General features: G+C 41.0%; 1 protein-coding gene across 1 annotated transcript in view; it reads left to right on the plus strand.

The window, feature by feature from the left end:
• The first annotated feature begins 8,306 nt into the window (after nucleotides 1-8,306).
• The window catches only part of MOXD1 (monooxygenase DBH like 1), a 49,777-nt gene continuing 30,176 nt past the window's right edge, over nucleotides 8,307-27,907 (plus strand). Inside the window, exons 1-4 of the mRNA XM_071436461.1 lie at nucleotides 8,307-9,097; nucleotides 21,566-21,712; nucleotides 23,120-23,287; nucleotides 23,633-23,716. Coding sequence (XP_071292562.1) covers nucleotides 8,807-9,097; nucleotides 21,566-21,712; nucleotides 23,120-23,287; nucleotides 23,633-23,716 — 690 coding nt within the window. The 5' untranslated portion in view covers nucleotides 8,307-8,806. The remainder of the gene's footprint in view (nucleotides 9,098-21,565; nucleotides 21,713-23,119; nucleotides 23,288-23,632; nucleotides 23,717-27,907) is intronic.

Here is a 27,907-nt window from a genome sequence, read left to right on the forward strand (position 1 = left end):
AACTGCTTTTCTCCTGATGTTTAGAAGAAAAATCTGCAGTAGTCTGGAGTTCAACTTTCTGAAAAACTCTAAAATCTGTCCATCATACCTACAGTTTTTCTGCAAGACTTGCATAGTGTCTTTGAAAAAATGTCAGTGATTTGTAAAATAATATGTATTGGTAACACTGTATCCTCAATATAGCTTCTTTATAAAAGAATAAGAACACAAACGTATAAATAATTCTATTAAAGTATCTCTTAAATAACCAGATTCAGCATGAAACTGCCTTTCCAGTTGGTAGATCCTGGCAGAGGGGACACAGCACAGCAATGCTTGTCTTCTTCCCAGGTGGCAGAGCCAGTTCTACTTTGTCTCATTGTTTCACACTGGAAGTTCCTGCTCCGTAGATTTTTTACCAAAGGTTAATACCAAGGGTCAGTCTCTTTCAGCATCACAGCTTTCAGCCTACTTTTTCTATCATATACCTGTGGCTTCATTTTTTTTACACTTGATCTTGTGGTTCTGCATTTTTTTATTTCTTCTCAAGGCTGTTGTATCCGTGGATGTTATTAATACAATGTCAATAGGTGATATAATTTGCTAATTTTAGGGATTTTCATTTCATTGCTTTTTGTCATATTCCTTTCACAATAAGAATGCTTGTCATTCTAGGTTGTAAACTTGACAAAAACATCCATGACCATGACAAGCAACTCAAGAAATTCAGGAGAAATGTCCAGACACTTTCATGATGGCCATGTTGAACATCGTCTCTTGGAAGTCTTATGTTAGACTCCCTGTTGAATCAGCAGGCAAGAATCTTATCTCTCAACCTATGTACACTTTATATACACACATTCATTTATAAACTCCACATTTCAACAGAATTTTCTTTGCTTTAATACAAGTCATCCTGTGTGTGTGTAAGTGCCTGGGGGCGGGGATGGGAGTGTTTTACATGCAGGAACAAAATGTATAGCATCAGTTCAAAGTAAAAAAAGCTCATCAAAATGCTTAAAAAGTTGTAGACATGGGTATTTTTTTTTCCACCACAAAACGTCCTCCTTCTCAAAAGAAAAGTTACTTCTCCTGTTTGCATTAGGAATTTAGCACTGACTTCAGTGAAAACAGTTTGGGTTCGATATTTTGCTGTGTCGGAAAATTCTGGAGACATTTTCCTTAGATGGAGTAACTGCGAGCTAATCTTAATTTGTGGGAAAGACAGATGTTTCTGTGGTTGTCCAGAAGATGCAGAGATTTGGCACCCTGCTACATTTTTGGTTTTTGTGTGCATTTATAGGCTTGACTGGCTATGCAGGCTGTTTGCACAGCATGGGGATGCTCTCCCTTTCTGCAGAGCAACACATGCCCCCAAAGGCACCAAGTTCCTCCTCCTGCTTGCCTTCTGTTTTGTGTTTGTTCTGCTAATTTTAACATTATAAACAAGAGGGGGAAACTAACCCCAAAGGTCAATTATGCTCTCTGAATCCATCTGTCCAATTGGGAAAAAAAAAAGTAGAGATTGTTCATCTAGATTTAGAATACTGGATGGCAATTGAGCTTTGTGAAGGCTGCACAGGAGGGATGCTCTTCATTTTCTGGCAAAAATCACACAGGCTGAAAACCTATATCCACCAGCTTCTTTCTGAACAAGATCAAGACAGAAAACAAGGTAGTGAGAGGTAAGGGCCAGGAAGTGCCTTCCTCCCCTCCAAAAGCAGCTGTGTTGGCTCCCACACATAAGGTGCAGAACAGCAGTCATGGGCCTAAACTGATGCTTCCAAGATCAGCCACCTAACACAGCTTTCTAACAGGAGGAATAATGATGGATCAGAGTTAATTCTACACAAAGGGAGAAGGAGAAAGGAGAAGAGAAAAAAAAAATTGCACTGATAGATATCATAATTGGAAGGCTAGACAGACACCTCTCAGGTCCGATACAGGAAAAAGGTGATCCTGCCCATGAGTCAGGGTTTGGCTTAGGTGGTCTCAGAAAGTTAATTGTTACCTGGGAAGTGCATTACTCAGATAAAGACTTTTAATGAGTTCTGGAAATGTGAAATGCACTTAGCTTCCTGGTTTTACCTTAGTGAGGGTGCTCCCAGATGTTGATAGGAGCAGAGGAGCAAACAGCAAAGATCATAGATCCATAGAATGGTTTGGGTTGGAGGGGACCTTAAAGGTCATCAAGTTTCAACCCCCCTGTCATGGGCAGGGATGCCTGCCACTAGATCAGTTTGCTCAAAGCCCTGGCCTTGAACACTTCCATGGATGGAGCATCCACCATGTCTCTGAACAACCTGTTCCAGTGCTTCAGCACTCTCACAATTAAGAATTTTTTTCCTAATATGTAAATATTATATATCTAGATCTCTATATCTAATATCTAATGCTAAAAAGCATTTAAACTGTCTATGTCCTGTGTGGCAGATGGACAGACAGCTGAATTGTAAATAATTTAACAAAGATATATATGAAACATAAGCAACCATTTTAAAATGGTACTTTATCCTTAAAAGTACATATGTTAAAAGCTATTCCACCTCACAGAACATCAGCACCAGAGCAGATACACCCAGTGATAAGTAAAAAACCTGAAATTAGGTTTAGTTCAAATGAAAGGGAATTAATTCTTCCCCACACCTGAAGAGACCTGTGTAAAAATGCCAGTGCTGAGGTATCCACTTGTGGGACCTGCTATGAATCAGTGCCCAGGATTACACTGCACCTAAGTGCCTCCTTTTGCAGAGGTGCTCATAAAAGAGGGGAAAAGACCACAACCACAACCAAGGGAAGTGAGAAACTCTTTGCTGTAAAGCCTTCTGGCTTTTCCAACTGGTCTAATAAAACTCTTGCCCTCCAGTTTTCTCTCCCAGGACAAGTAAGAAGTTTTTATGAACTTGAGTCAAGGTATTTGGAAATTTGGCAACATCTGCAGAAACCAGCCTGCTGATGAGGAAAAGAAAGCTAAATCAGTCTGCTTTTGCCCTGAGCACAGGGCTGGGTAAATATTCTTTTTCTAACAATGATTTTATTTTTGTCTCCTCAGGCAAGTAATTTAAAACATCAACAGACATGAGTCCAAACTCATCATAAGAATAGCTGAAAGCAAGCTAGTCTTTATTTATACTAGTTTGAGATTAACAGAACTTTTAAAATGCAGATTGTAGGTAGCAAGCAAAAATCCAAAATTATCCTAACCTGAGCCAAAGTCAGGCTGAATCAAGAAAGAAAGCTAGAAATGGTTCACCTCTGTACCTACTGGTCTCAAACTTTGCTTCCAGCTCTGGTGATTAATGTATATCACTTGATAAGAAGAATTTGCATCTCCTCAGTATGCACATTGCATCTCCTCAGTATGCACATCTGAAAGCAAAACCAACTGTGTCTTCTTCTCTAGTACTCCCTGCAAAAGAAAAGAAAAATTCAAAACAAGGACATAAAATGCATAGAATGAGAACTAAAAATTTCTAAAAACCTTCATACAAGTACTCTGTTTACAGTGATCACTTAAATCATAGGCATTTTCCACTTTAAAATGTAAAAAAAAAATTCAAGTATTTGGGAAAAGGCCAAGATGGGAATAAAGCTTAAAAAACCAATACACACTTCTGTTACATTTACATGGCTATATTGCTATTCTCCCCAGTGCATCTTTAATCAGCATTAATAAAATAAGCATGGTGCTTTGTCCTTTCACCTTAGTTAAGGAGGTTAAGACAACAAACAAATTTTTTTTTCAAACAAAGTTTTTTTTCTTTAAGATATATACTTTAAAACATGTTTAAGGGCAGCCAGGTTATCATGTGTGCCTGAGGAAATGTATGATGCTGACAGAGGCATGGGTGGAATGTGTCCACCTTGCTCTTGAAGCATTGGACTTGGATCAAGACAGAAAAGTTTTCTAACCCCTTCAACCTGTGCTGGCAGTAATGTTTCCTAGGAACTCATCCTGCTGGCTCAGCATTCCAAAGACAACATCCAGTTCAACCCAAAACTTTTCCTGCTCTAAGTTCCCTGTCCGTATTGAACACAAACTGGATTGTCAGTGAAGATGGTTTTATTCTGAATAAGCATTACCCCAATGTAAAAACCTTCCAGCTGGATCTGCAAGATGCTTCTCTAACCCTTTTGCATTGCATTGGTGTCAAAATCTGGATTCATGGAGATCAATACAATGATAAAAATCATTACATTTAAAAGGTAAATAAATGGTGATTAATTTACGTTTCACAGGTGAGAGCAGAATTCTTGTTGCCCTCTATTAGAAAGATGATATAGCTATTGGCTATCTACTTTACAAAAAAAAATTATAAGACTTTGCATTAATTATTAGTATAAAATCAATGTTCAATATTCATGAATTTCCTGCATAGAGGCTAAATTGTGTAAGAGAAAAGCCAGCAAACAACTAACAAAAAGCATGTCACATAGTACAAGATATACATTAGAAATAGGCTGCGACCTAACCTTTTTATGCCTTTGAGAAATCCTGCTGCCTGCAAATGGACGGGACACACAGCTCTTGCTGGACTGCTCTCTAGCAAGAACACCTCAATGCCAGGATACACCAGCAGGGATAAACCAGGTGATAGGTCACTACCATCATCAGGCCAAATCTTCATAATTAATTGACTCATTAAGAAACAGTAGAGAAGCACACACTTGAAAAACAGGATGCCATCCAGAGGCATGGAATCTCATGTGGTTTAACAATTCCAGGTACAGGATGCTGTATCTGGCTTGAGGTAGCACCAGGTATCAACAGAGTTTGGGGGATGAACAGACTGAGGGCTGCCCTGCTGAGAAGGACTTGGGAGTGCTGGTGGGTGAGAGGCTGGACATGACCCAGCAATGTGCACTTACAGCCCAGAAATCCAGTTGTATCCTGGGCTGTCTCAAAAGCAGTGTGGCCAGCAGGGTGAGGGAGGGGATTCCTTCCTTCTATCTGCTCTGGTGAGACCCTACCTGGAGAGCTGCATCCAGCTCTGGGGTCCTCAGCACAAAAAGGACATCACTGTTTGAGCAAGTCCCAAGCAGGCCACCAAGCTGATTCAAGGGAGGGAAAACCTCTCCTGTGAGAAAAAGGGTAAGAGAATTGGGATTGTTCAGTCTAGAAAAGAGACATTTAGGGATAACCTAATTTTGGCCTTCCAGTACCTCAAGGGAGCCTACAAGGAAGAAAAGGAGAGACCTCTTACAAGGATACATAATGACAGGACAAGGGAGAATGGCTTCAATCTGAAAGAGTAGGTTTAGATTAAATACTAGGAAAAAAATCTTCCCTGTGAGGGTGGTGAGGCACTAGAAGAGCTTGCCCAGAGAAGCTATGGATGCACCATCCTTGGATGTGTTCAAGGCCAGGTTGGATGGGCTTTGAGCAACCTGGTCTAGTGGAAGGTGTCCCAGCCCATGGCAGGAGAGTTGGAAATCTCCAATCTTTAACACAGACCATTCTATTATTCTGTGACTTTTTAATCAGTATTTCAGTATATAAACCATGTCATGCAATGGTTTGAGGGAGAAATGGACAAGCTGATATTTAGTAATGGTAGTAAGAGTTTTTAAAAAAGAAAAACACTTGCTGAATCTCTCTGGACTTGGTTAGGTGACTGCCTTCCTCCAGAAGAGGAGGTTCAGTTCAGAGAAGGTGGTAACCTGATGTATCGATGTGCTCCTGCCAGCAGCATTACTTATAGGCCAAGATTAGATTTAGAATTATATAGACTGTGTTTTCTTCATATGTTTGGTCTCCTAATGATGCAAAAAATTTCTGATGAAGTTGCCAAAGTCTCCTAATGTGAGTTTTGGGAATTGTGCAGCCCTACCCACAAAGTGCCTCTTCTACCAGGAAAGTTTTATTACATGAGCATTGTTCTTGGGATTATAAATAGCAGCAAGTTGAAAAAGGTTGGTTTTGTCACAGTATTTGTAGATCAAGTGTGCAGCTCTGTAAAACTGTTTGGATGATTTATTTTAATGGAAAAATATTTGCTGGAAATTGGAAAGGAATAGGACTGCTATTCCTGCACTTCTACTGGTCTGAATGTTGCCATCATGATGGGGTGAGCAGTGCTGCTGAGTGTGGTGTAACTCTGGAAGACAGGATAGCATCGCCACCAGGTTTTGGTAGAAAGTCACAAGGATTTGGGATGTACAGACTTCAGAGCTGCAAAGAAGTAGCAGGCTGACCCTTGAGCTCTGCACAGACAAAATCATCTAGTCCCATAGGAGATTTCAAGAATTCAAGCATTGTTTCTATTCCAACTCTCAGTCTCCAAAATGCCAAATTTCTCTGCATAGGCAAAGTAAAGCTCAGGAGCAATCTGGTGGTAGCTCCAGAGCCATGGAATAGGGATGCCCTGGCCACTGGCTCTGCCAACACAGGACTCCCATGCTGGGCTGGGTGGAACTGCCCACCCTCCATGGCCACTGCAGCTCACCAGAAATAGCACAGCTGTTCCCTGTGAGTGTTACCACTTCTACCAGACCCACTACAGCAAAACTCTGGCCTGTCTTGCCTGACATACTGCAGTGTGTCCAAGGCACTAGATGGTCCTGCTGCTTTGGCTTTTGGCAGAATGACTGAGGAGATCCCAGCCAACCACAAGTTTGTGTGCATTGGAGTTTTCTTTCTGTGCCTGTTTGCTGTGAGAGGAGCAGGGGGTTGGACATGCAGGGGGCAGGGTTGTATGGGGGGGTGTGCAGCTGTTCCTCTGACAGTCTCTGCAGTGCACACCTATCTCCAGCTCTGCTTCCCTCATGGCATCTGCATCCAGGCTAGTGGGGAAACCCTATTTCTGTCTGTTGTGCTGTGTAGCCCAGCATGCTGTGTGGGATAGTCCATCAACCCTCCCTGTATTACAACATCCCATGTTGTGTACAGGCTCCTAAAATGTCATCAGCACCACCCTTACCAAACTGAGAAGTGCTGGAGTACTTCAAAGTACATTTTGCACTCTTTTGTACAAGTGCTTATACAATGCACGCTCTGGGAAGCACTAGTTGGACTTCAATACCACTGCTGTGCTTTAAAGGCAGCAATTTTGTACTAGATGTACAAATTTTGTACTAATTTTGTACTAGATTCAATCATTCTTTTGAAGAGCGAGTTTGTCATCTCTGTGTGATTGAAACTTTATCTAGGGGTTTCTAAGAACATAATGCACAGTCTTATTAGAAAATTAAGAAAAAAACCTGCATTTAAGAAACATTCTTCATTCCTTCATCATCTTTGCCCTCAGAAAAGATAAATGTGCGCTTTTGGAATTCTCCTAAGGATCCCTCCTTTAGCACACAATTTTACAAAGGCTGAGTGCCCCCAGTTAGGTGCCAAGGTCACACCTTTGGCCTTGGCAGGGCCTATCACACACCTGCAATTTCTCCTTAAATTAATCCATATCCACTTGCAGGTGTTAACGATTTTGTAGAAGAGAATCTAAACACTCAGCATCTCATAATTTTCTGTTTTGTCAGTAATTTGAGTCTGTACCTTTGAAGTTACTGCTGTAATTGCAAGAATAGTCACACTAATCTATTCCCTCTAAAGATTGCTTTCATTTCACCAGTCTTTAAATTTTTTTCCTCTAATTTCTTATGATGCCTTAGGTAAAAGTAATTTTTGGTACTTATCCTTTTATAAGCATTTTCTTTTCTAAAAGTTGTTTTGTAGTTTGATACATTCCTCACATTACAATGGGTGGCTGTATTCTAGAAACCCTAGTGACACTTGTGAAATATTGTCATGCAAAAGCCAAAAAAAGGGAAGCATTACTAATTTCCTTTATGTACTAATTTGATAGGTTTTTACTGAATTAGTATGCATTTTTGATTGAGTACCAGGCTCTTTCATTTAAATGGGAACACATTTCAAGTAGCATACCTTCCTTTTAAAACTGATTTCATACAGCTCAGAGCTTTCAAGGGTCAATATGACTTCTTGTGGTCCCTAACTTTCCCGTTTTGGGTGCCACGCTTTTTTTGTTTCCTTCCAGATTTGCAGAGGGCTGGGGAACATTCCTCCAAGAGCATCTTTCTGCTCGTTGCTCTCGCCCCCGCCGCGGCGGTGATGCTGTGAGCAGGGCAAGGGGAGGCAGCTTCTGCTGCGGGAGCGTCGGGGACCGCATGGCCGGGCTGGCCGAGCGGCGGTGCTGCCGGGGATGGCTGCGGGGCTGTCAAGGGACGCGAGTGCGGTTTTGAGATGTGCTTTTGTAGCCGTCTCAGTGCAAACCACTCGGGGGGGTCCCCGTTTTCCACTTAAAATGCAAAAGAACTCTCCCGACGGGGGATCTCCTGCTTAGCTCCGTCCGTCCGCCGCACCGTGCGCTCGCACTGAGTGAGGAGGCGGCCGAGAGTGGGGAAGCGCTCGTTTGCCTCCGGGCTTCCTCCCGTGAATTCTTCCAGCGGAGTTAGAGTTGCCGGGAGGCCGGGGAGGTCTCCCGTCCACCGCCTTCCCTCCGCTCCCTCGGTCAGGAGGAGGGTGTTGGTCGCTAACGCGAACTCCGAGCATCTCGGCGAGAAGCCCCCGAGGCCAGCGCCCGGCAGGTGCTCCCGGCGCGGCGGGGTCCGGCCCAGCCCCGACGGGCAGCGCCGGGCCGGGGCGGGGGCGAACAAAGCGCTGCCGAGGGCGTGCTGCCCCGACGGGGCCGGCGCGGAGCCGCCCGCAGCGGGGGCGGGGTGACCGGGGCACCCGGCCCCCCTTCCCCACACACACACACGCACACACGCACAGACACACAGACACAGACACACAGCCCCCGCACACGCACACCGCGCCCGGACACACGCCGAGACGCACAGGCGGCCGCTGGTGCGCGGCGAGAGGATGCGGCGGCTGCGCCCCTGGGCGCTGGTGCTGGGCGGGCTCCTGTGTGCCTGGGCCGGTGCCGGGGCCGGGGCCGGGGCCGGTGCAGCGGCGCGGAGCTACCCGCACAGCGCGGTGCTGGACGGCGCGGGCGCCTACCGCCTGCGCTGGGGCCGCCGCGGCAGCGCCCTCGCCCTCCGCCTGGAGGTGCGCACCCGCGGCTACGTGGGCTTCGGGCTCTCGGCCAGCGGCGGCATGGCCTCGGCCGACATCGTGGTGGGGGGCGTGGAGAGGGGCCAGCCCTACCTGCAGGTAAGGCCCTGCTCCTTCCCCTCGGCCGCCGAGCCGGGTCCTCCTTGTCCGCCCACTTTCCCCGCGCTGTCCCTCTCTCGGGACGCCCTTCTTTCCCTGCCCCACGTTTCTGCTGCAGCCTTCTTGTCCTGCATCCCTGTACCTCTTTACTTCTTCCTTCCACTCTTCGGGTAATCCCTATTCTTCTGCTTTCCTTTCCCCTGGAGGAGACAGTTCTTTTCGATCCTCTCTTTGCCAACCTTCCCTCTAAACTTCTACATAGATTTCGTTAGAGGTGTCAGGTTTCTTTGCTCTTTATCCAGAAGATGTTAACAGCCCTATTCTCTCTCCTTTGGGCACTCTCTCCTGCCTGCCCGCTGAGCCTAGACCCGCGGAGGAGAGGGATGGGAGGGCAGAGTTTCTCCCAGGGAGGTGTGGCACCTTTCCTTTCACCTTGCTAACAGCTGGTGGAGCTTGGCCCTCCCGGTGCTGCCTGAGCTTGCTCTTTCTCATCCCCCCGGCATGAGGGCAACATCCCACCAGCTTCCAAGCCTGCTGACGTCCCCTTCTGCTGGCGCACAGCCGGTGCTGCTCCTGTTCTTGGTGTTCCTCCTCTCCTCCCCTGGAAGTGTTTTGACCCAGAAGTTGCAGAGTAGCCACTGGGAGGACCCCTGGTACATGTCCTTGGTCTGGCAAAGCAATCTCAGAGGTGCCCAACTCTACTGGTATAATTTCCTTGGGATGTCTCTGTAGTAGTCTGGATATTGTCAGGGCTACGTCTGGAACAGGAGTGTGGAACAGAGGCCTTGCTGGTGCTTACAGCAAGTCATCCCCTCCAAGAGGGACTGGGGGCTGGTGAAGTAGTAGCCATGGCAGGGGAGGGGACCCACACCTTTCCTCCCATCTCATCAACCTGAGATCCAGCTGGCAGGAGTTGCTCTGGGGTCAGGGGAGCAGAGACAGCTTGTCCCATGGATGACTGAAAGGGCAATCGGGCCTGGAATGATATGTTGTCATCCCCAGATGCTTGAATAAGTCAGAGGTGCAGTTTAAGAGCAGAGTGGTTGTTAGAGTATGGCCTAGGAGAAGTCATCTGTCTTTCCTTCTTTATGCTAGAGCTAGATGATCTTTCAGGCTGCTGCTTAAATTTAAGAGGTTTTCCCATAAGAATATGGATTTTCTATTAACAATTCACCATAAGAAAACAAAATGCAGAATATGATCTCCCTACTGTTTGTCAAGGTTTTATAAAATCAAAACTTTTCCAGAAGAACTGAGCTTTTGGTACAAATATTTTCCTTTAAAAATGTCTTTTTCTTTTCTCCATTCATTTGCTGTATGAAGTTTAGGCAAATATTTGTCTTCCTTAACTGCAGACCAGTGATTTTCAGAATATTGCTTTCTCCATATTTCAAAATGAAGATAATTTTTCTTGAAGGATAAATAAAAGACTAATAATAGTAAAAAAACCCACTCTAGGCTGTTCATTGAGCAGTGAGCTCTTCACTCACAGAATGAAAGGCTTTCTGAAAGGCTTTGCAATTCAGAAGACACACCTATTAACCATTAAAAGAAACCCCAGCTTTTTTTTCTGGTGAGTTCATAGATCCTGTTAGGCTAAAGCAAGTATTTTAGAGAGGCATCCAAACCTAGTGTAAAGACATCCAGTGGTGGAGGATCCATCACTTCCCTTGCTAGTTTGTGTCAATAACGGGTCTCTTCTGTTCCTGATTGCCAGGATTAGTTTGTCTTGGTTTAGCTTTCAGCTATGCATTTTCTCTACTATATTAAAAATTCGACTCCCCTTGCATACCGCCTTCATAAAGTTATTTATATACTGCAATTGAGACAAGTCGCTGCTCCATTTTCTTTTTTGTTAAATAAATAGATTGAGCTCTTTAGCATCACAGGACATCTCCCCCAGCACTCACAGCACTTTTGTGGCTCTTTTCAGTACCCTTCACAGGTTTTCAATATCTTTAAAAATGGCCCCATGCTAACTCCATTCTTCCACCAGGTTTTATCCACCAACATTCTGTTACAAATAGAAAAGGACTGTAGCAAATGCCCACCAGTAGAAACCTACTGATATTTTTCCTGAAACAGTAATTTAGTACATAAATTGTTATGCTAAGAGCTATGAGTTATTTTGTTGCACTTTTGAGCAGGTAAGAAGAAATACTTTTGTTATGCTTGCTTGCCACTTGAGGCTTGCGCCATCCCCATTCCTTCTTCAGTTCTAGGGAGCATGGTTTCTTTCTAAACTGAACTGAGGTTTTTTTAAAAGTTGCTCGGTTAAAATTTTTCCATACTTGCACCAACAAGGAACGGCCAGAAACAAAGATGATAAACAAAATTTGTTCAGAGGCTTTTTCTGGTCAGGCAGCAGGGATTGCTAGAAAATGAACAAATTGTTCTAGGATGTTGTTTCAATAATATCCAATTCTTCACTCTACTGGACAAACAAATACAGTTAATATTTTAAAAATACATTCTGTGTTAAGTGTATACCATCATAATTTAGATTATTACTACTGAAAAAGATTTTTTCATAGATAGCACTCTTGAAAGATGTGGTTTTATGCCTAGCTGAACTCCATGAAATATGTACACCCTATAATGAATGAACTTACTTTTCTTTTTGGTTTTAGAAATATGTTTTTATTCCATGACCATCCGTTGGAAAATGTACATCGTGGTCTAAACTCTTAGAGGGGTCATTTTTTGGTTTCTTTGAAAGTTTTGAGATGCTTGTTAGTGGCCTGACATTCAGATATTCTGAAACACCTTTTTAGCCTTTCAAGTGGGCATTGAAATTGCTAGTCCCTTGGGTCAGTTTTGCCTTTTTTTCCCCCCCCAAATTCTCTCACCTTCTTTAAAAATAGAAAGTGTTCTCAGAGGTAAGAGTTCTCTTCTGGGAATAAACATGTAAATATAGTTAGACTACAGCTGCCAGTTCGGGTAAAAGCACATAATCCTGTCTGTGGAAGATCCATGTATTGGGGTAGAGGAAAACTGCCAGGTAGTTTTCAGAGAAAAGAAAAAAAAATGTTTCCTCTGGCATTTAGTCTTCATCCTCTCAGAGCAAGTAAATGCTATTACCACCATCAGCAGGCAGTGTTTGCCTTGAAAAAACTCAAAGTCCTGGATATCCTGGGTTGGATTTTACTTTCTCAGTTTTCAGTGTATCCTGAACTTGGGTGCAATGACCTGTTTGTTTTGGTTTGCTTTTTTGTGTTGGAGCTGTATTTAATCTGAAAAGGTGTCTGACATAAGGAAAGGCTAAAACAGTTTGTAAGCCTGTGGCTTAGTTTTGTCTAAATATATCAGGATGGAAAGTGTTACGATGTCATGAAAGAAGAAGAAAAAGTTTTTTGAAGAGCATTGGAATGATCAGGGAATTATACATTTACAGTCCTAACATTTAAGAAGTTTGATACTTGAAATGGGAACCTTGACATATTTTGGGAAGACATAGAATGGATATGTGTATACATACATGCATGACTTAGTGCTTTGTCATGAGGGAGGCACCTCCACCAAGCAGAAGGAGAAAAAGGAGATCAGTGAACAGACTGTTCTCACACATTACTGAGAGCCTGTGTTGTCAGAGCAGCAGATTGTGTAGTGTTTGGCTGAGCATGTTTGAGAACAAGAAGATGCCCATGGGGGTCGGTATTGGAAAGCTGGGAGCTGTCTTTGTCTCTATAGGGAGGAGTTGGACTTAGGAGAGCTCATTCTTAGCAAAATGTTACCTTGAAATATTTCCATGGTCATTTGCAGCATGTGTTACTCTTCATACAAGATCTTGGGGCAGCCTTAGATTTTGCATCTAGTTTTCTTCATTCTTTTCTTTTTTTCTTTTCTTCTTTTTTTTCTTTTCCTTTTTTCCTTTTTTTTTTTTTTTTCCCTAATGCATCTCTTTTGTGCTTATGAATTGACACAGCATGCATTTTCTTGCTAGACCCATGCCTTTTCCTTGGTCTCCACCCCTGTCTGGAATTGTGCATCCCCACCCACAGCACGTAGCTTCTGAGAGCCCCATTTTGGGGAGAGTAATCCTCCTTGATGAATGCCTATTTTGTGCAAGTTATACAAGAGGGTTGCATTGTTAGAATCTTCTGTTGAACTTGCACAAAAATAGTCCCTACTCAGGGTGAATAGGGACTGTATGTCACTAAAAAGTACTTTATTATTCATTAGAGCCTTGCTTGTTAACTGTCACCCAAACTAAAGAATATCTGTTATCAAATGTATCCCATAGAGTTAGCTTAATTGCTCACAGGGAAGTACTTGGAAGAGATTTTAAAGGACAGAAAACAGTGAGCATTTTCAGTACTTAACGATATGCCGCTTTTAAGTGCACTCATGCCAACAGCAACAAAAGAAGTGTTTAGAAAACAACTTGAAAGGCACCAAGAGAGAGATGCGAAGCGAGTGCCACACTGACATATCTCAGTCGGTGTTTTGTTGGAGGTATTTAATGCCTTTGGGCATTGGGGCAGAATCTCCAGATGACTAATGTCTCCCTCTTGGCTTCAATGTGGGGCATAAAGAGACACTCCAGTGTACATCTCCACTGGCTGGGTGCTTTGTAGTTCCCTTTGAGAGGTACAATAGTTAGGACAAGGAAGCAACAGTTGGTGAACAAAAGATGAGAAGAATTCTGAAGCTTGTAATTTGCAGGCCTTCAGGGGACTGTTTTCAAGTGTTTGGTTGGGATTGTTTTTCTTTTTTCTTTTTTTTCCTTTGTCATATTTTTTGTTCTCCTTTGGATTTTGGAAACACCAAGAAAATGAAATTTTCTCACATCTCCCCAAAAATATGGAATTTTAGCCACTGTGAGTGATGCAAAGACTTAAAATAGTGGGGGGATGATTAAATTCCCCATATAAACAAGTACCACAGAAGTAGGAAAGGGAGGAAGGGAGATTTTCTAAGGCAGATCCAGAAATTTTGGGAACAAGCATCCCTAATTGTTGTGCTTGAAAATCCCCTAAGTGTTTTTAATCTTCCTCATAATTGAAGTAATTAAAATAATTAAACCCAGAAAACTTGTACTGAATAAATGTGGCTCCTATGTAAGGAATGTTCCTTGTGATAAACTGCAGTTCTAAGATTGTATCGTGCAGTATCTCCTCATTACTGATTTTCTTTCCCTTAAAACACTTTGTTACATGTTTTGTCTAGTCTCTTTCTGTTAGGACAGCCTTTAATCTAGCTTTATATTTTCTGATATAACTGGAATATAAACTCTTGAACTGACATTTATTCTTGATGTAAAGACTTGTATAGGGCCTTGGGACTCCACCACAATGTCAAATTATCCATGTCAATATGCAATGTCATTGTCATGGGGTGACTTTATGATGTGGAATTGTATCCCCATTTGTCTTTTCAGCCCAGAAATAAGTTTTGCACCTTTCAAACTAGATCTGAGAGTGAAGGGGGGGAGAAGGAGAAGTGGTGGATTGTCTGAGGTCACTGTATTCAAAAACATAGAGATGAGAGCTTCAGCATTCCTGCTCACAGACTGTGTTGCCTGCAGCATGAACAGCAGGAGAGAGCTCTCCTTTGCTTTTGGGTGGGTTTTTTTTTTGAGCTAGCTGAGGCAGAGAAGTACCTTGGACTGTGGCTTTTCTTTTTCTTGGAACTGACTGGCCATGCTCTGGATCAAAAATCCAGAACATCAGGAGCTCACACCTGTGGCCCACTGGGGCCCAGGACACGGCGTTTTCCAGCACAGGAGGGACAGATAAGAGACTGAGCAAGCCAAGCTACAGCCCATCACAAGGACTCCCTGAATTTGCCATCTCTTCAGGACAGCAAGAGGTTTTATTGTTTGTTACTATTCAATTTTTATGCTTGTGAATACTTTGTTTGCTAAATAAACAGTTTTCTTCCACTTTTCTCCCAGGAAATCTTTTCCTGAACCAGCTGGGGGAGGGGCAGCTTGAATCTGCTTTCTAGAGGAACGCCTTTGGAAGTTTCCTCCCAAATTTGTCCTAAACCAGGACAGTCATATTTCAGCCTGTAGCCACTAGTGCCTCTTATACCTTCTTGTGCTAAGTTAGACAGGTCTCCACACTCCAGTGTTTTCATTTGTGTGCAGAGAAAGTGATGTGTTTTACTTCTCATGAATTTCAGAAAAACAAAGGGATGTCACTGCCAGCTGTAAGCCACCCTGGGCACCATTTAACTGGATATAAGAAATATACAGAAGTGTATTAAAGTCTGAATGAGAAAAGGCATATTTCTAAATAAATAATTTTGTTTCATGTATAAAAAAACACAAGCCCTCTTTTGTGAAGAAAATATATGAACATGTACACACACATACAGGCATTATCTGTTTCTGTAAATACACAAATGGAAATGTGTGTCTTTGTGTATATGTTTATGTTTGCATTTAAAGTACAGACACACACAATTATTTGTTAGAGATAAAAATTTTCTGTCCTTGTCAGAGTTAGTAGTACAACTGAAGTAAATAGTCCACAACCTAGTACATGTCAGCTAGTTTAATTCCTGGAGTTGTACCAGGAATTGTGTACAGCTTCTCAAAACTGCCCATGTGAGCGAGATCCAGGCTTCCTAGCAAGGACTGAATCACTTCTACTAATCTGCTGTGTAGATAAAAAAGCAAAGCCCAAAAACCCAAGCCCAACCCCCCCAAAACCCGCCCACCCAAACAACCAGAAGCAAATAAAAAAACTCCTGAACAAAAAAACAATGCAACATGCCCCCACCCCCCCTCAAACTAATAAATCAATTATAAACAGACTACCCATGGGACAGTGGCTGTGAACTTACTGATCTCAGTTACTTTAGGAACTTACTGTAACTACTTGATTGCTGTTGTTGTACCCTTTTGTATGGTTATTTTTTCATTTGCAGCCAATCTCAAGATTGGTTCAGTCAACTGGAATGCTCTCAAGGTGTTCTTACACAGAACAGTGATGCTTTCAGGCTCCTGCCTCATGTTTGGCTGCTGTGAGTGGGCTCTGCTTTTCCCCAGCATAAGAGCATAGTAAGATCTTTGCCTGAAACTCAAGCTGAAATTTATTTGAGGTTGCAAAACAGTTCGGTTTGCTTATTTGTAAACTCATGCTCTGTTTGGTTCTTGCCAAATACAGTGTAAAACCAGCTTCTTTTAGGTGGTAACATCTAGCGTGTACTGGAACCTTGAGTAGCAGGATTCCATTTAAATTGAACGCAACAATAAAAAAAAGAGAAATGTTAACCACAGTTATTTTTTTGGAAACCCAGAAAGGCATAACTTGGTGCTTATTTCAAACAAATGTTTGGTTCCATTCTTTTCCTTACCGTAGCAGTTTATCCAGCCTATTTATACTAAGATAAATCCTCTCGTACACCAGCTTTCATCTTTGTTACAGCTTCATGATCCTTTTTGCCAGGCTTCTCTTTGGTCCTGGTCATTGGCATCAGCTTGGTAATTTGGGGATTGTCCTAGAGTGACTTTATGATGCTTGTATCTGAAATTGTCTGTTCTGTTCATGCTGGATATTAAGTTCTGCACCTTTAAAAGTAGATTGAAGTGGGGAGAAGGGTGGAATGTCTGGGGTGACTGTATTCAAAAGCAGAGATAAGAGCTTCAGCATTCCTGCTCACTGTGGTGTCTGCAGCATGGAGAGAGCAGGAGAGACCTCTCCTTTGCTTTTGGTTAGTTTTTAGCTAGCTGAGGCAGAGAAGTTCCTAGGACTGTTTTCATGGAACTGATCAGCCTGCTTTGGACCAAAAAATTCAGAAAAACACTGGGAGCTCACACCTGTGGCCCACTGTAGCCCAGGACATGACATTTTCCAGCACAGGAGGGATGGATAAGAGACTGAGTAAGCTGAGCTAAACCCCACAAAAAGGACTTCCTGAATTTGCCATCTCTTCAGAACAGCAAGAGGTTTTATTGTTTGATATTATTCATTTTTTATGCTTGTGAATACTCTGCTAAATAAACAGGTTTTTTCCACTTTTCTCCCAGGAAATCTTTTTCTGAACCAGTTGGGGGAGAGGCCACTTGAATCTGCTTTCTAGAGGAGCCCCTTTGGAAGTTTCCTCCCAAATTTGCCCTAAACCAGGACAGGGATGTTTCAAATTCCATGGATTTGCTACAGAACATCAGTGAGGACAAGTGGAAACATAGCTTATTTTCCTGTCATTGCCCATTCCTGACTTGTCCCTTTTTCCACTTTTGAGTGTTAGACTGGTGCTGGAACAGCAGTGATGGCCCAGAGAAAGGCAGTGCACATAAATGGGGTGGCTGAGTTTCTCATAAGCTGAGCTCATGAGGTGATTACTGGATGGGGCCACAATCTGAGAATTATTTTATGCTCCTTGAGGTTGAAAGGTGATATATATAATTTAGGACGGGAAATTGATATCATAAACAAAACAATCTTGTACATTGTAAAGATCTGGGGGGAGAGTCCCATAAGCACCTGTTTCAGTGTGTGATGACAGCTGGTGGGGCTTTTGGGGTCGGGCTTCCCTCTGCAGCTGTGCTTGCATTCTCGAAGGAGAAACCAGCGTCTTTTCACATCCTTAAGAAATTACTCTCCCTGACTGTTTGTGGAACAGAAATCAGAAACCATATATACCACAAAGTATTTTTTTTAAGAAGGAGAGTGGCTAATGGTATCTGAAAAACTGTATAACATGATCTGCCTCACATCTGGAAAAGAGCATACAATATCTTGTAATGTCAGAAAGATTTTTCATTTTCCATATGTTGTTTCAACTTTTAGGTAATATGAGGAAGGAGATACTTAATTATTTGATGGATTGCATAACTTAGTCCAGAGTTCAATATGCCATTTTTTGCAATATTATCAAAGGAAGTACAATAAATTTAAATGTTTCGCATGTAAACAATTTACATACCTAAATCCTGAAACAAACATCTTTGTAATCATGTAGGATGACCAATAACACTTCTGAAGCTTTTTTAAACACTTAGTTTTTAAAGGACCAAAAGAAAAATATAGGGAATTCATTCTTCTCTTCAACTAATTCTTATACTTCTGTAAAGCTGATGAGTAGTTTGAAAACTTTATTAAACATATTTTTTGTGTGTATAAGAAACTGGAGAACCTGGATGCAAGTACAGAATCAGTATATAAAACCATATTGTGGGTTTTTCCACATACATGTGAGTGTTTTAGAAATCCAGTTTCCAGGACTTCACAATTATTGTAGATCTGTTGGAACTTCATGAAATTCAGGGGACTTGTATCAGTATAATCTACCCTACAAAAGACACAGGTTTTCTGGCTAACTGTCTGGGGTAGCAAAACCAGATCTGTGTAGGAAAAGATTGTACCATGTTAGAGCCTTTTTCTGCTTGTTGGGAAGGATAAACTGTTCCAGTACAAAGCCCATTTTAGAACTATCTGTGATAGATATCAAAGCACTGTAATGCTGTGGATTAAAACATCCCACTCCTTTCTTTACAGAATTAAATAAGTGAAACTTGTGAATTTGGATGAGCTCTGTGTTATAGTAGTCTGGGCCTGAGAGAGTTTCAAATTAAATTTATATTCCCTTAGTTTAACTGAAACCCAGATGCCCAGTTTACCCTCTCTGGGCTCTGGTAGATCCATCCTCTGTACTGCCACATTTCAAGGGCCTTCAGAGCTATATAGCTTTTTCCCTTGACTAGACAAAAGAGTGGAGCGTAGGCAGTCCAAATGTGATGGTTTTGATTGCATTTGCACCAGGACTTTAGGCAGCAGGACTTTATTTTTATTTTTCTACTCTGAAATGAACCATAGAATATATATAACGATACAGACATATAGCTAGATAGATATATGTAACATGTTTTTACTTTTCCAGATTGCAGATTTTTGCAAATTGTGGCTGAAAAAGATGTGGCATCACAGATTGTCGCTGTGTTGTCATTTTTGAAAACCTTTTGTTCGTTCTGTTTTGTACACAAACACATCTTAAAGGCTTTTAAGCTCTGATGAGTAAATTGAGCAAAGTCTACATAGTTTGACTTAAAATCTTCTGTGTGAACAGAGAGGGATTCATTTGGTTCCTGGACAATGTGGCATTATTTTGTTTTAAAACTGGAACACAAACCATTTTCATGTGAGAGGTTGAGCAATCAAATTTTGAGTTGTTCAGGCTTTTTGTTTTTGCTGTTTTATGTTGTTGTTCTTTGTTTTGTTTTGGGGGATTTTGTTGGTGGCTTTTTTTGTGTGACATAATTTGATTTTATTTTTATGATGAACATCTGGATAATTTTCAACAAAGGAAGTAAAAATAGCATTAGCTACATAGAGCCACCAAATAATTTCAGTGAAATCACTGAAATCAGCAAGGTTCTCTTCATTTTTGACAGCAGGGGTGGGCACCCAGTGCCTGAGCAGGCAGCAGTGTGAGTGCTCAGTACAGTTCTCATCCCATGGGGAGCAGCCTGGTCCTCTCTGGGGACCTGGGATTTGGGGCCACCTTCCCCAAAGCATTCACCAGCAGCCACAAAATGGGCCCCTCTTGGTGAGCCAGAACTGTGACCTGTCTGTGACTGTCATCCAGCTGGGTGAGATAATTACACTGACAAGCACATTATCAAGGCATATCTGAGCTTATACCTTAATTACAGAACTTCTTTGCATCGTTGTTGTATTCTTGCCTCAGGCTCATAGAAATCAGGACTATATCACGAGGGTTTTTTCTGGTTAGAGCTGTGTCCTCTAGACTTGTGATGAAATTTTGAAGCTCACCACAAAACATTTGAGTGTGCATATCTTTTCTTCACATTTCTCAGCTTCCCTTCACACTGGTTTCAGGCAGAGACTTTGAGTCTCTTCACATGAGCAAAAGCTGCTCTTGAATTTGTGTTCCTCAATATTTCAAAGTGTAGGGGCATTCACTTAGAATGTCTTCCTCCAATTTAAGGTAACATTTAAGCAAAGATATCACAGTTAATAAAACTGATGTTCACAGGGTTACAATTCTTGTCCAGGCAAACGCTTACTAAAAGATGGAAACAGAGATTCCACAAAAGAGTGTTTTCAGAGCAGGAATTGTATTATGTATAGGCAATAAACTGCCTCTTTCCAAGTTCTGATGCATGGTAAAAGTGGAGGGTTTTGATCCCATAAAGTATCTATCTTCGAAGAACCAGCACAAAACAACTCTTATTATTTCTGTCTGGAAAACAGCAAATCCAAGTTATTTCTCTAAACAAATACAACTCATCAGTTCACTTTCTTTCAGGTCCCAGGCCTGTGTTTTGTTCTTTTTAGTGATTATTTTTCCATTTGCCTATTCTCTCATGTATGTACTTAATCATTTGTATTTGTAAGAAGTGGTGACAGGAAAAGAAGAACTCTCTGGTGTCTTGCCCACACACAGATTTCTAGGGTGGAATTAAGTTTAGGATTACAGCTCCTAAATGACCCTTTAGTGAATTAATGAAGTTTCAGTTATTTTTTTACTGCTATCAAAATACTTGGACATAATCTTTTACTGTTTTTCAGATGGTTACCTCAACCGTAATGAAAGGGGAAAGTTAAAAATGTCCAAAAGTGAACAGAGGTCCAAGCAGATACAGAAATAAATGCCTGTTGGGACCAGACAGTGCTGCATTATTTTGCAAAGACACCACACAATTAATGGTGTCTGCCAGTAGCCTGTTTGGCATGAGAAATACATTGCTTACTTTCTACCCCAAAGACCCTTCCCTACCCCAAAGCAAGCAGAAACAGCCTAAAACTCAAAGGAGGGTGACCAGAGGAGGTGCATCTGAGGCAGTGGCCAGCCCTTCCTAGGTGGCCAGGGTGGGAGGAGAGGGAGGGATGGGTCCCAGCTGCGCGGGGCTGCAGGAATCCGGGGTGAGGAGGTTAATGACCTGACATTGCTGCCATGCTACTCCTTTGTGCTGGGCCTCTGCAGAACCCTGGATGGGAAGCATCTTTCTTACAAACAGCTCCCTTGCCTCTTCCAAAACCTCAACCTAATCCCAGCAGCTTTTGTATGAAATGAGCACTTTTCGTGCTAGTTAAGCTGTAGGGTTTCTGGTTCCAGTCAATGTTCATTCAAGAGGTTTGTTTTTTATGGGAAAGAAAAAAGCATAGGAAAAGTTGTGGAAAAAAGGAGTGACACTATTGTTGATGCAAGTATTAAGTGAATTTCATTCTCTCTGTAATTTCTCCTGGTGTTTATGATCTCCCAGTTATGATAAATAAAGCTTCTTGTTGCTGGGTCCAACCTTTATTTCTGCAGTTACATACAGGCAGCATGTTGCTAAAATTACTTAAAGCATTCTTTAAGCTGTTTATCAAGGAGGGTTGCTTTCTTGGACATTTTGTATGAAAAATAGTTCAGTGCCACCTCAAATTTATTGTTTATTTCAAAACTGACACTGCAGAATTTTACATGTTTTGAAAAAGGCTTCAGTACTGGACATCGAGTTTCATGTTTAATATTAGATTTTAATAATGGGCCACCTTTCTTTCATAACAGGATTATTTTACAGATGAAAATAGAGTACTAAAAAAGGACCCCCAACAGGATTACCATCTGGAATATGCCATGGAAAACAGTACACATACAATACTGGCTTTTAGCAGAGAGCTGCACACTTGTGACACAAATGACAAGAGCATAACGGTAAGAGTCTCTGACTGTATGTAGACATATGAAGTAATTAACACAGGATAAATGTGTGTGTGCTTATTAAGCTGGTAATTAAAATATCTTTTTAGTAAAAGGACAGAATTAGAGAAATTTACTTTCCAAAATATCTGTTTGCTCAGGTAAAATACTTGTGCTAGTTTTTTTAAACTATTATGTTTAAATTTCAGCTTTCTTTGTTTTTGTACTTTAATACATTATGTTCTGTAATTTCTAACAAGTGGACACAAGATTGGAATAGATACTTCTGTGCCATCAAGTCCTATATGCCATTGTTACAACCATTCAAGGGAGGCCAAATTGAGAAATATTTTTAAGATTCTGCACTAACTTTTAATTGATCTAAGAAACAGATTTTTTTAAAAAAATTGAGAATATATATTTAAAGGGTCTGTTTGCTTTATTCAAAATTAAAAGTGAAAAAAATTATGGAAAAGCTTTCCATGGTAAAATAATTTTCATGGTAAATTCTTCTGTTGCCCTAGGGATTGCTGTGCTATTTCCTAAATATAATCTTAAATTACATGAAGGTGATGACTTTGGTATTGGAAATGACAGAAAGGTTAGAGAGATTTGCAAGGCTTTCTCTGCTTTGGCTTCTTTACTTCTTCTTTTGGAAGCATTACTATAGGAGTAAAACACTATATTAATTATCTGTGTTTTTACAATATATGCAATTATAGCAACATGAGAGGCTGAAAATGCAGGAAGCAAACACCACCTGTATAAACCACCAGTTTCCCAGGCAGTCAGTGGATCTCTGGTTTGCACACCTGCTCCAAATTCTCAGTATAATTTAGCATTTTGAGACACTTCAGTATTTATTATAGCACTTTGTCTCAAGGGTCATTCTTGTAATCTGAGAATGGTTTACAGAGAACTGATCTGTGTAGTGGCTGTAGATTGATTTTTAAGATGTAAATCTGTTCTGTAATTGAATGTTAATTATCCATAATATCTAAGGACAACAATTCACTGAAGGTATTCACATCTTCACAGACTTGAGCCTGGAAAATGTCTGGCGGGGAAACATTCTGGTTGCTGATCAAATAAATAACATCTCTAGAGAAATGTTTGTAATGCATTTAGCAGGTTACTTCTTTATGAGTCTTTTCTGCCATTTGAAGATACGATTTCAGTTCACAACATTAGGGAAGGAGTCTTTCAGAGAACAATTTAATTTCTGTGTATTTCCAGTTAACCCGCTGAGTATAAAATGTTATTTATTTCAAAGCCCAAATTCTGTAGGTAGATGACTGCTCCTCTAGAATACATTGTGATTGCTTAAATACACCTGTGTCACAGCTATTGTAGGAATTATAAGAACTGTGTAAGGAAGATGTTGCTCCTATCCCTTGAGGACATTCTGCTTTGATTTTTCAGGAGAGCACAGTGCGGGTAATATGGGCCTACCACCACAAAGATATGGGAGAAGCAGGGCAAAATTACCACGGATCGAATCGTGGTACAAAGAGTCTGCGCTTGCTGAACCCTGAGAGAGAGGAAGTCTCATCTGCCTCTTTGCCATACTTTGACTTGACAAACAAAGACGTAAGTTACTCCTACATGCTGTAGGTTTCTGTGCACATGGGAATAAGGTGGTAGCCAAAGCCTTGACTCACACAACGAGTAGTGTGACTTTTATATGTAGATTAAACATAAGGAAGAAATTCTTCACTATGAGGTTGATGAGGCATTGGAACACCTTGCCTAGAGAAGCTGTGGATCCCTGGAAGTGTTCAAGGGATGGGGCTTTGGGCAACCTGGTCTAGTGCAAGGTGTCCCTGCACAAAGCAAGGGGATTGGAACTGGATCTGGACCTCTAAGGTCCCTTCCAACCCAAACCATTCTGTGATTCTATGATAATACTGTGTTCGTGCCATTTTATTAAGACAGGTGCCTGTGCCAGACAAGGACACAACATATTGGTGCCAAATGTTTAAGATTCCTGTACAACATGAAAAGCATCACGTGACAAAGGTGAGTGATTCAGACTCAGAAAATTTAGAGGAATTTAGATTATAGTTACACTTCAAATCAGTTCTTGCACTTTTGAAGTTTTTTTCACTGCTTACTGGAGGGAAATGGGACCTCGTTCTGTATCCACAAATATGGATCAAGTGGTTTTGTATGTGAGCCCAGAAACTGGCTCAGGTGCACCCTTCAAACTGCCCTGAACAGTGACAGAGCCTCTTTCTTGCAATTCTTTTCTCCTTCATCTTCTCTCCCATAAGAAAATGAGGTTGAAAATTATTTGTAAATATTTCTGACAAGGACTAAGTAAAATTGTCTAAAAGCATGTTACATCAAGTTTTTACTTTTATATAGGAATTTAATGAATTTCTTTTAACAGATAGTAATTTTAAATTTAAAAAATAATTAAATGGTGATGTTTGTTTAAATAAAGGGCCAGGCTCTTATTTGATTCCAGTTGTCTTTCTTGTGATGACCAGTGTGGAGCCAGGGTACATCACATAAGAACACACACCAGTGTTTTCAGCAGTTTAAAACCTAAATATTATTTCAAAAAGAGACAAACATTGCCTTTTATTAAAAAAATAATGAAAATGTGTGAATAAACATTCACACAAGGCTCACCAGGATCCTAGGTGACTTGAAAGCTCATACGCATAAGCATGTTTTCCTATAACACGTTTTGTAACTTTTCTTTCTATTTTAAATTGAAAGCTTGAGTGCTGAGGGAAAGATGATTCTCACATTTCTCCCCAAAAGCAATATACTGAAGACCTAATGAAACAACAAATTCTTATTTTTCTAATATGCTGAGGATAGCACAGTGAGATAGTTCTGGCCCTCATTTTTATCTTTGTTTGAACCCACACATGCATTGTGTAGAATTCTACTTCTTCTGTTTTGTTACCATTGTCAGTCTTATTTCTTCAGCGCATTCAGTAAGGCTGAAATTTTTAATTAATTCAGAGAACTTTAACATGTGATATCAATGTCTGTATGATAAATACCTTTAATTACTCTGAAATATTGCATGTTTCTACACTTTATCAGAATGAACAATTGCAAGGCCCAAATTTCTGCCTTCAGGTACTTGATCTTTAATCACATTTGAAATTTGTGACAGCTACTTTCACTGTATGAAATAGAGAATTTACTTGTGTTATTATATGTATGTCAAGATCCCTAGTTTTTCTGCTTTAAAGTGAGAGACCTTCAAAATGGTAGTATCAGAATCAAGCTTCTCATGTTAAATTTGATGGAAGTTGTGGTTATTTACTGCTCTGCTAAAAAAGTTCCCCGGAAGTATTCATTATTTATAATTTCTGATTTTATTTTCTAAATGCTTTGCCTCACTGCACATACAGTTGCTCAGTCCTTAAAAAATAGTGTTTGGTTGAAGCCAAAACAAAATTTTAGCTCAGAAATACACTGGTTGATTTTTCAATTTTATATTCTTTGTTTTTACAATAATGGATAAAAAATATTAAAGTTTTAGAAGTCATATTTTCAAATCAGCATATATTTTATAAAGTTAAAAATTAGAGTAAAACCCTCAGTGATTTTCCATCTTCACAAAAGCAAGAAAATTTCATTTTGTTGCTTAAAACTTTTTAGAGAGCGAAAAATGAATACAGAAAGAGAGTAGATTTATGTAGGAACACTTCCATAGCCTTTCTTTTCAGGGGCACAACTTATATTTTCCTTTAAGTGGCACTTTTAGATGCCACATAGAGGGTTGTTGTGGAATTGTATCTATGTGCTCTTGCAAACTGATTAAACATTTCCTAAAGCCTACTGATACACAAAGGATGGGGCTTATGGCTACTGGGGAAGATATTAGCTGTGCAAACAGAGCCTGAGTTCCACAAAGGGGAGGGCGGATGAGCTCTCTGCCCTGATCAAACTGTCCGGGTTAGTTAAATACTTACATAGATGTTGATTCTGGATTCCCTCTGTAGCACAGTTTTCACACAAACCTACACATCTCATTTTTGCAGACAGAAAAAAAGAGGTGTAGACATGGTGCAAATTTCTCTGTGTCATAACTTAGTCTACTTCAGCAGTGTACATGTGAGCTGGCTTTGGCTGTTTCTGTGCTCCTGTAAGGTTTTGTGGAGTGTTGAACTACTCAGTTTGGCACTTGCTGGACAATGTGTGCCATCAACAGTGTGCACTTAGCTGAACTGGTGTGTAAATCTGACGGTGACCTGGGGTCTCAAGGAGGTGCATCAGCCATAATTGGAATTTTTTTTCCTATGTTCCACCGTTCTCTGTCATTTCTTCCTTCTTGAAATTTGCTCTGAGCACTTTATAACAAAGTACTTCTTAAATATCAGTTTCCTCTGGAAAGCAGGATGTTTTAAGAAGGACACTGAAAAAAAATTAGACCTGTCATTAAAGGTAGAGGTCAAGACTTTTAATTGTCTCTGGTTAACAAATACCAGATTCTGAATTCAGATTCTGAATTTAAAGCGTTTTTTAATGTCTATTAAAAATGCATTATTAAAAAAAATATTGTCTTTAAACCGGAATATATTTAAGGTATTTACAAATATGTATTGTAAATACAGTCTAATGGTGCCAAAGCTGGGTACCTGATAACACATGGGTCTTAGGGTTCACCTGCAGTAGTGTTTTAGTTTCTTCTGTTTGCACAAGAGGAAGAAATAACTAGTGCAAGAGATCTCAGTACTAATCAAAGATAAATCATGTAAGACCTTAGGTCTTTTCTTTCTCTTTAGATAATATTCATGTTACTTTCCAGGAATCACAGGTAATGGGAAACAGCATATTTTCATTGATCAAGCTGCTCTACAAGATATGTAAATTGTGCAACAGATAAGATTGTGATCTTCTGTTCATTTCAGAGGTAGAATAAGGACATGGACAAGTAATTTCTCCTTATGCTGCATTTACCAGTGGAGAGCAGATCTTCACTGCAATAAGGGGACACCCATTCAGGTTTAGAACTTCTCTGTTAAATCTTCTTTTGTTTCAGATTTCTTGCAACATTCTCTTCAGGGAAGAGACTGTGTCTTCCTCCTACATGTCCCTACAATGCCTTCTGTTTCTAATGCCTCCAGGAACTTCTGGAGAGACAGCTCGTAATAACATGACTGCTAAGAAATGAAACAGAATAAGACAGCTTCTCAATAGCTGGGCATAATAGTGACAATAGTGATACAGGTAACAACCAAAACCTGGCACTGAGCTGGTTTTGTGGCTCTAATGGTTTGCATCACTCCTCAGCTTTAAACTGCCTAGCTGGCTGAATTGTGGCTCCTTAAAATTTATTAAATTTCTATAGGATTTCCCCCCAGAGCATTTTCTATTAACAGAACTAATGATAAGGGTAATAGGTAAATTTTGAAAATAATATAGGCAGAACAGATGGAAAGGCTTGCTTGGAGGTAATAGCAGGCATTCAAATCAGATATTTGCAGGATGGCCCTGCAGTGGTCCCAAAGTGGTGGACTTTGGCTGCTCTTCACATGCACTCGGCTGCCTGTCTGCAAACTCCTCCTGCAGCTATGTACTGTGCATTGACCTGTTCTGCTGCTCTGAGCTTCAGGCAGTGATGTGTGCCTCAGGCTCACTACCCAAGGGATTTTCACTTTTCTCACATGCAGAAGTTAGCTAGGAGCTTTCTCAGAAGTAGGTTTCTTAGAAAAGTGCATTCCACTTATTAGCCCAGACTTTCTGGTGATGGGTTTGAGACTATGTCTTGCTAGGATTATTTGCAGTTCTCTGTAAATGCCATTATTCCGACTGGTCTTGAATGTGCCCTTTAATCACATTCCTAAAGAAAATTCTCTGGTTTCGCCAACTGCACCTCAGGAAGAAACTCCACTCCAGCAGGACCTCTTAGAAGGAGGGAGAGCGGGATCCACTGGTAGAGCAGACATCCAGGCAGGTCCACACACCTACCTTTGCATGAAAATGTCTTTCTGTCTCCCTGCTAAAGCCATGCTGAGGGCAGGTTCCTGGGTGTGAAGAGCCCACACAGGCAGAGACACCACTGCACCAGGCTGGGAGCAGGGCTGAGAGAGGTGATCATCCCAGGGAGCATATCCTGAAAACAGGTCTCTGCAGTATCCTCCCCCTTGTAAATTACCTGGATTGTCTCTTTCTTTTTGCTCATTCAGTTGGAAAAAAAAAAAGTTATTCAGTGACAGTCGACTGGATCTTTTGTATTCT

This window comes from Agelaius tricolor, unplaced genomic scaffold (genome assembly GCF_023055355.1).
Source record: "Agelaius tricolor isolate 1412-34295 unplaced genomic scaffold, bAgeTri1.0.p SCAF_1, whole genome shotgun sequence".
Taxonomy (NCBI): domain Eukaryota; kingdom Metazoa; phylum Chordata; class Aves; order Passeriformes; family Icteridae; genus Agelaius; species Agelaius tricolor.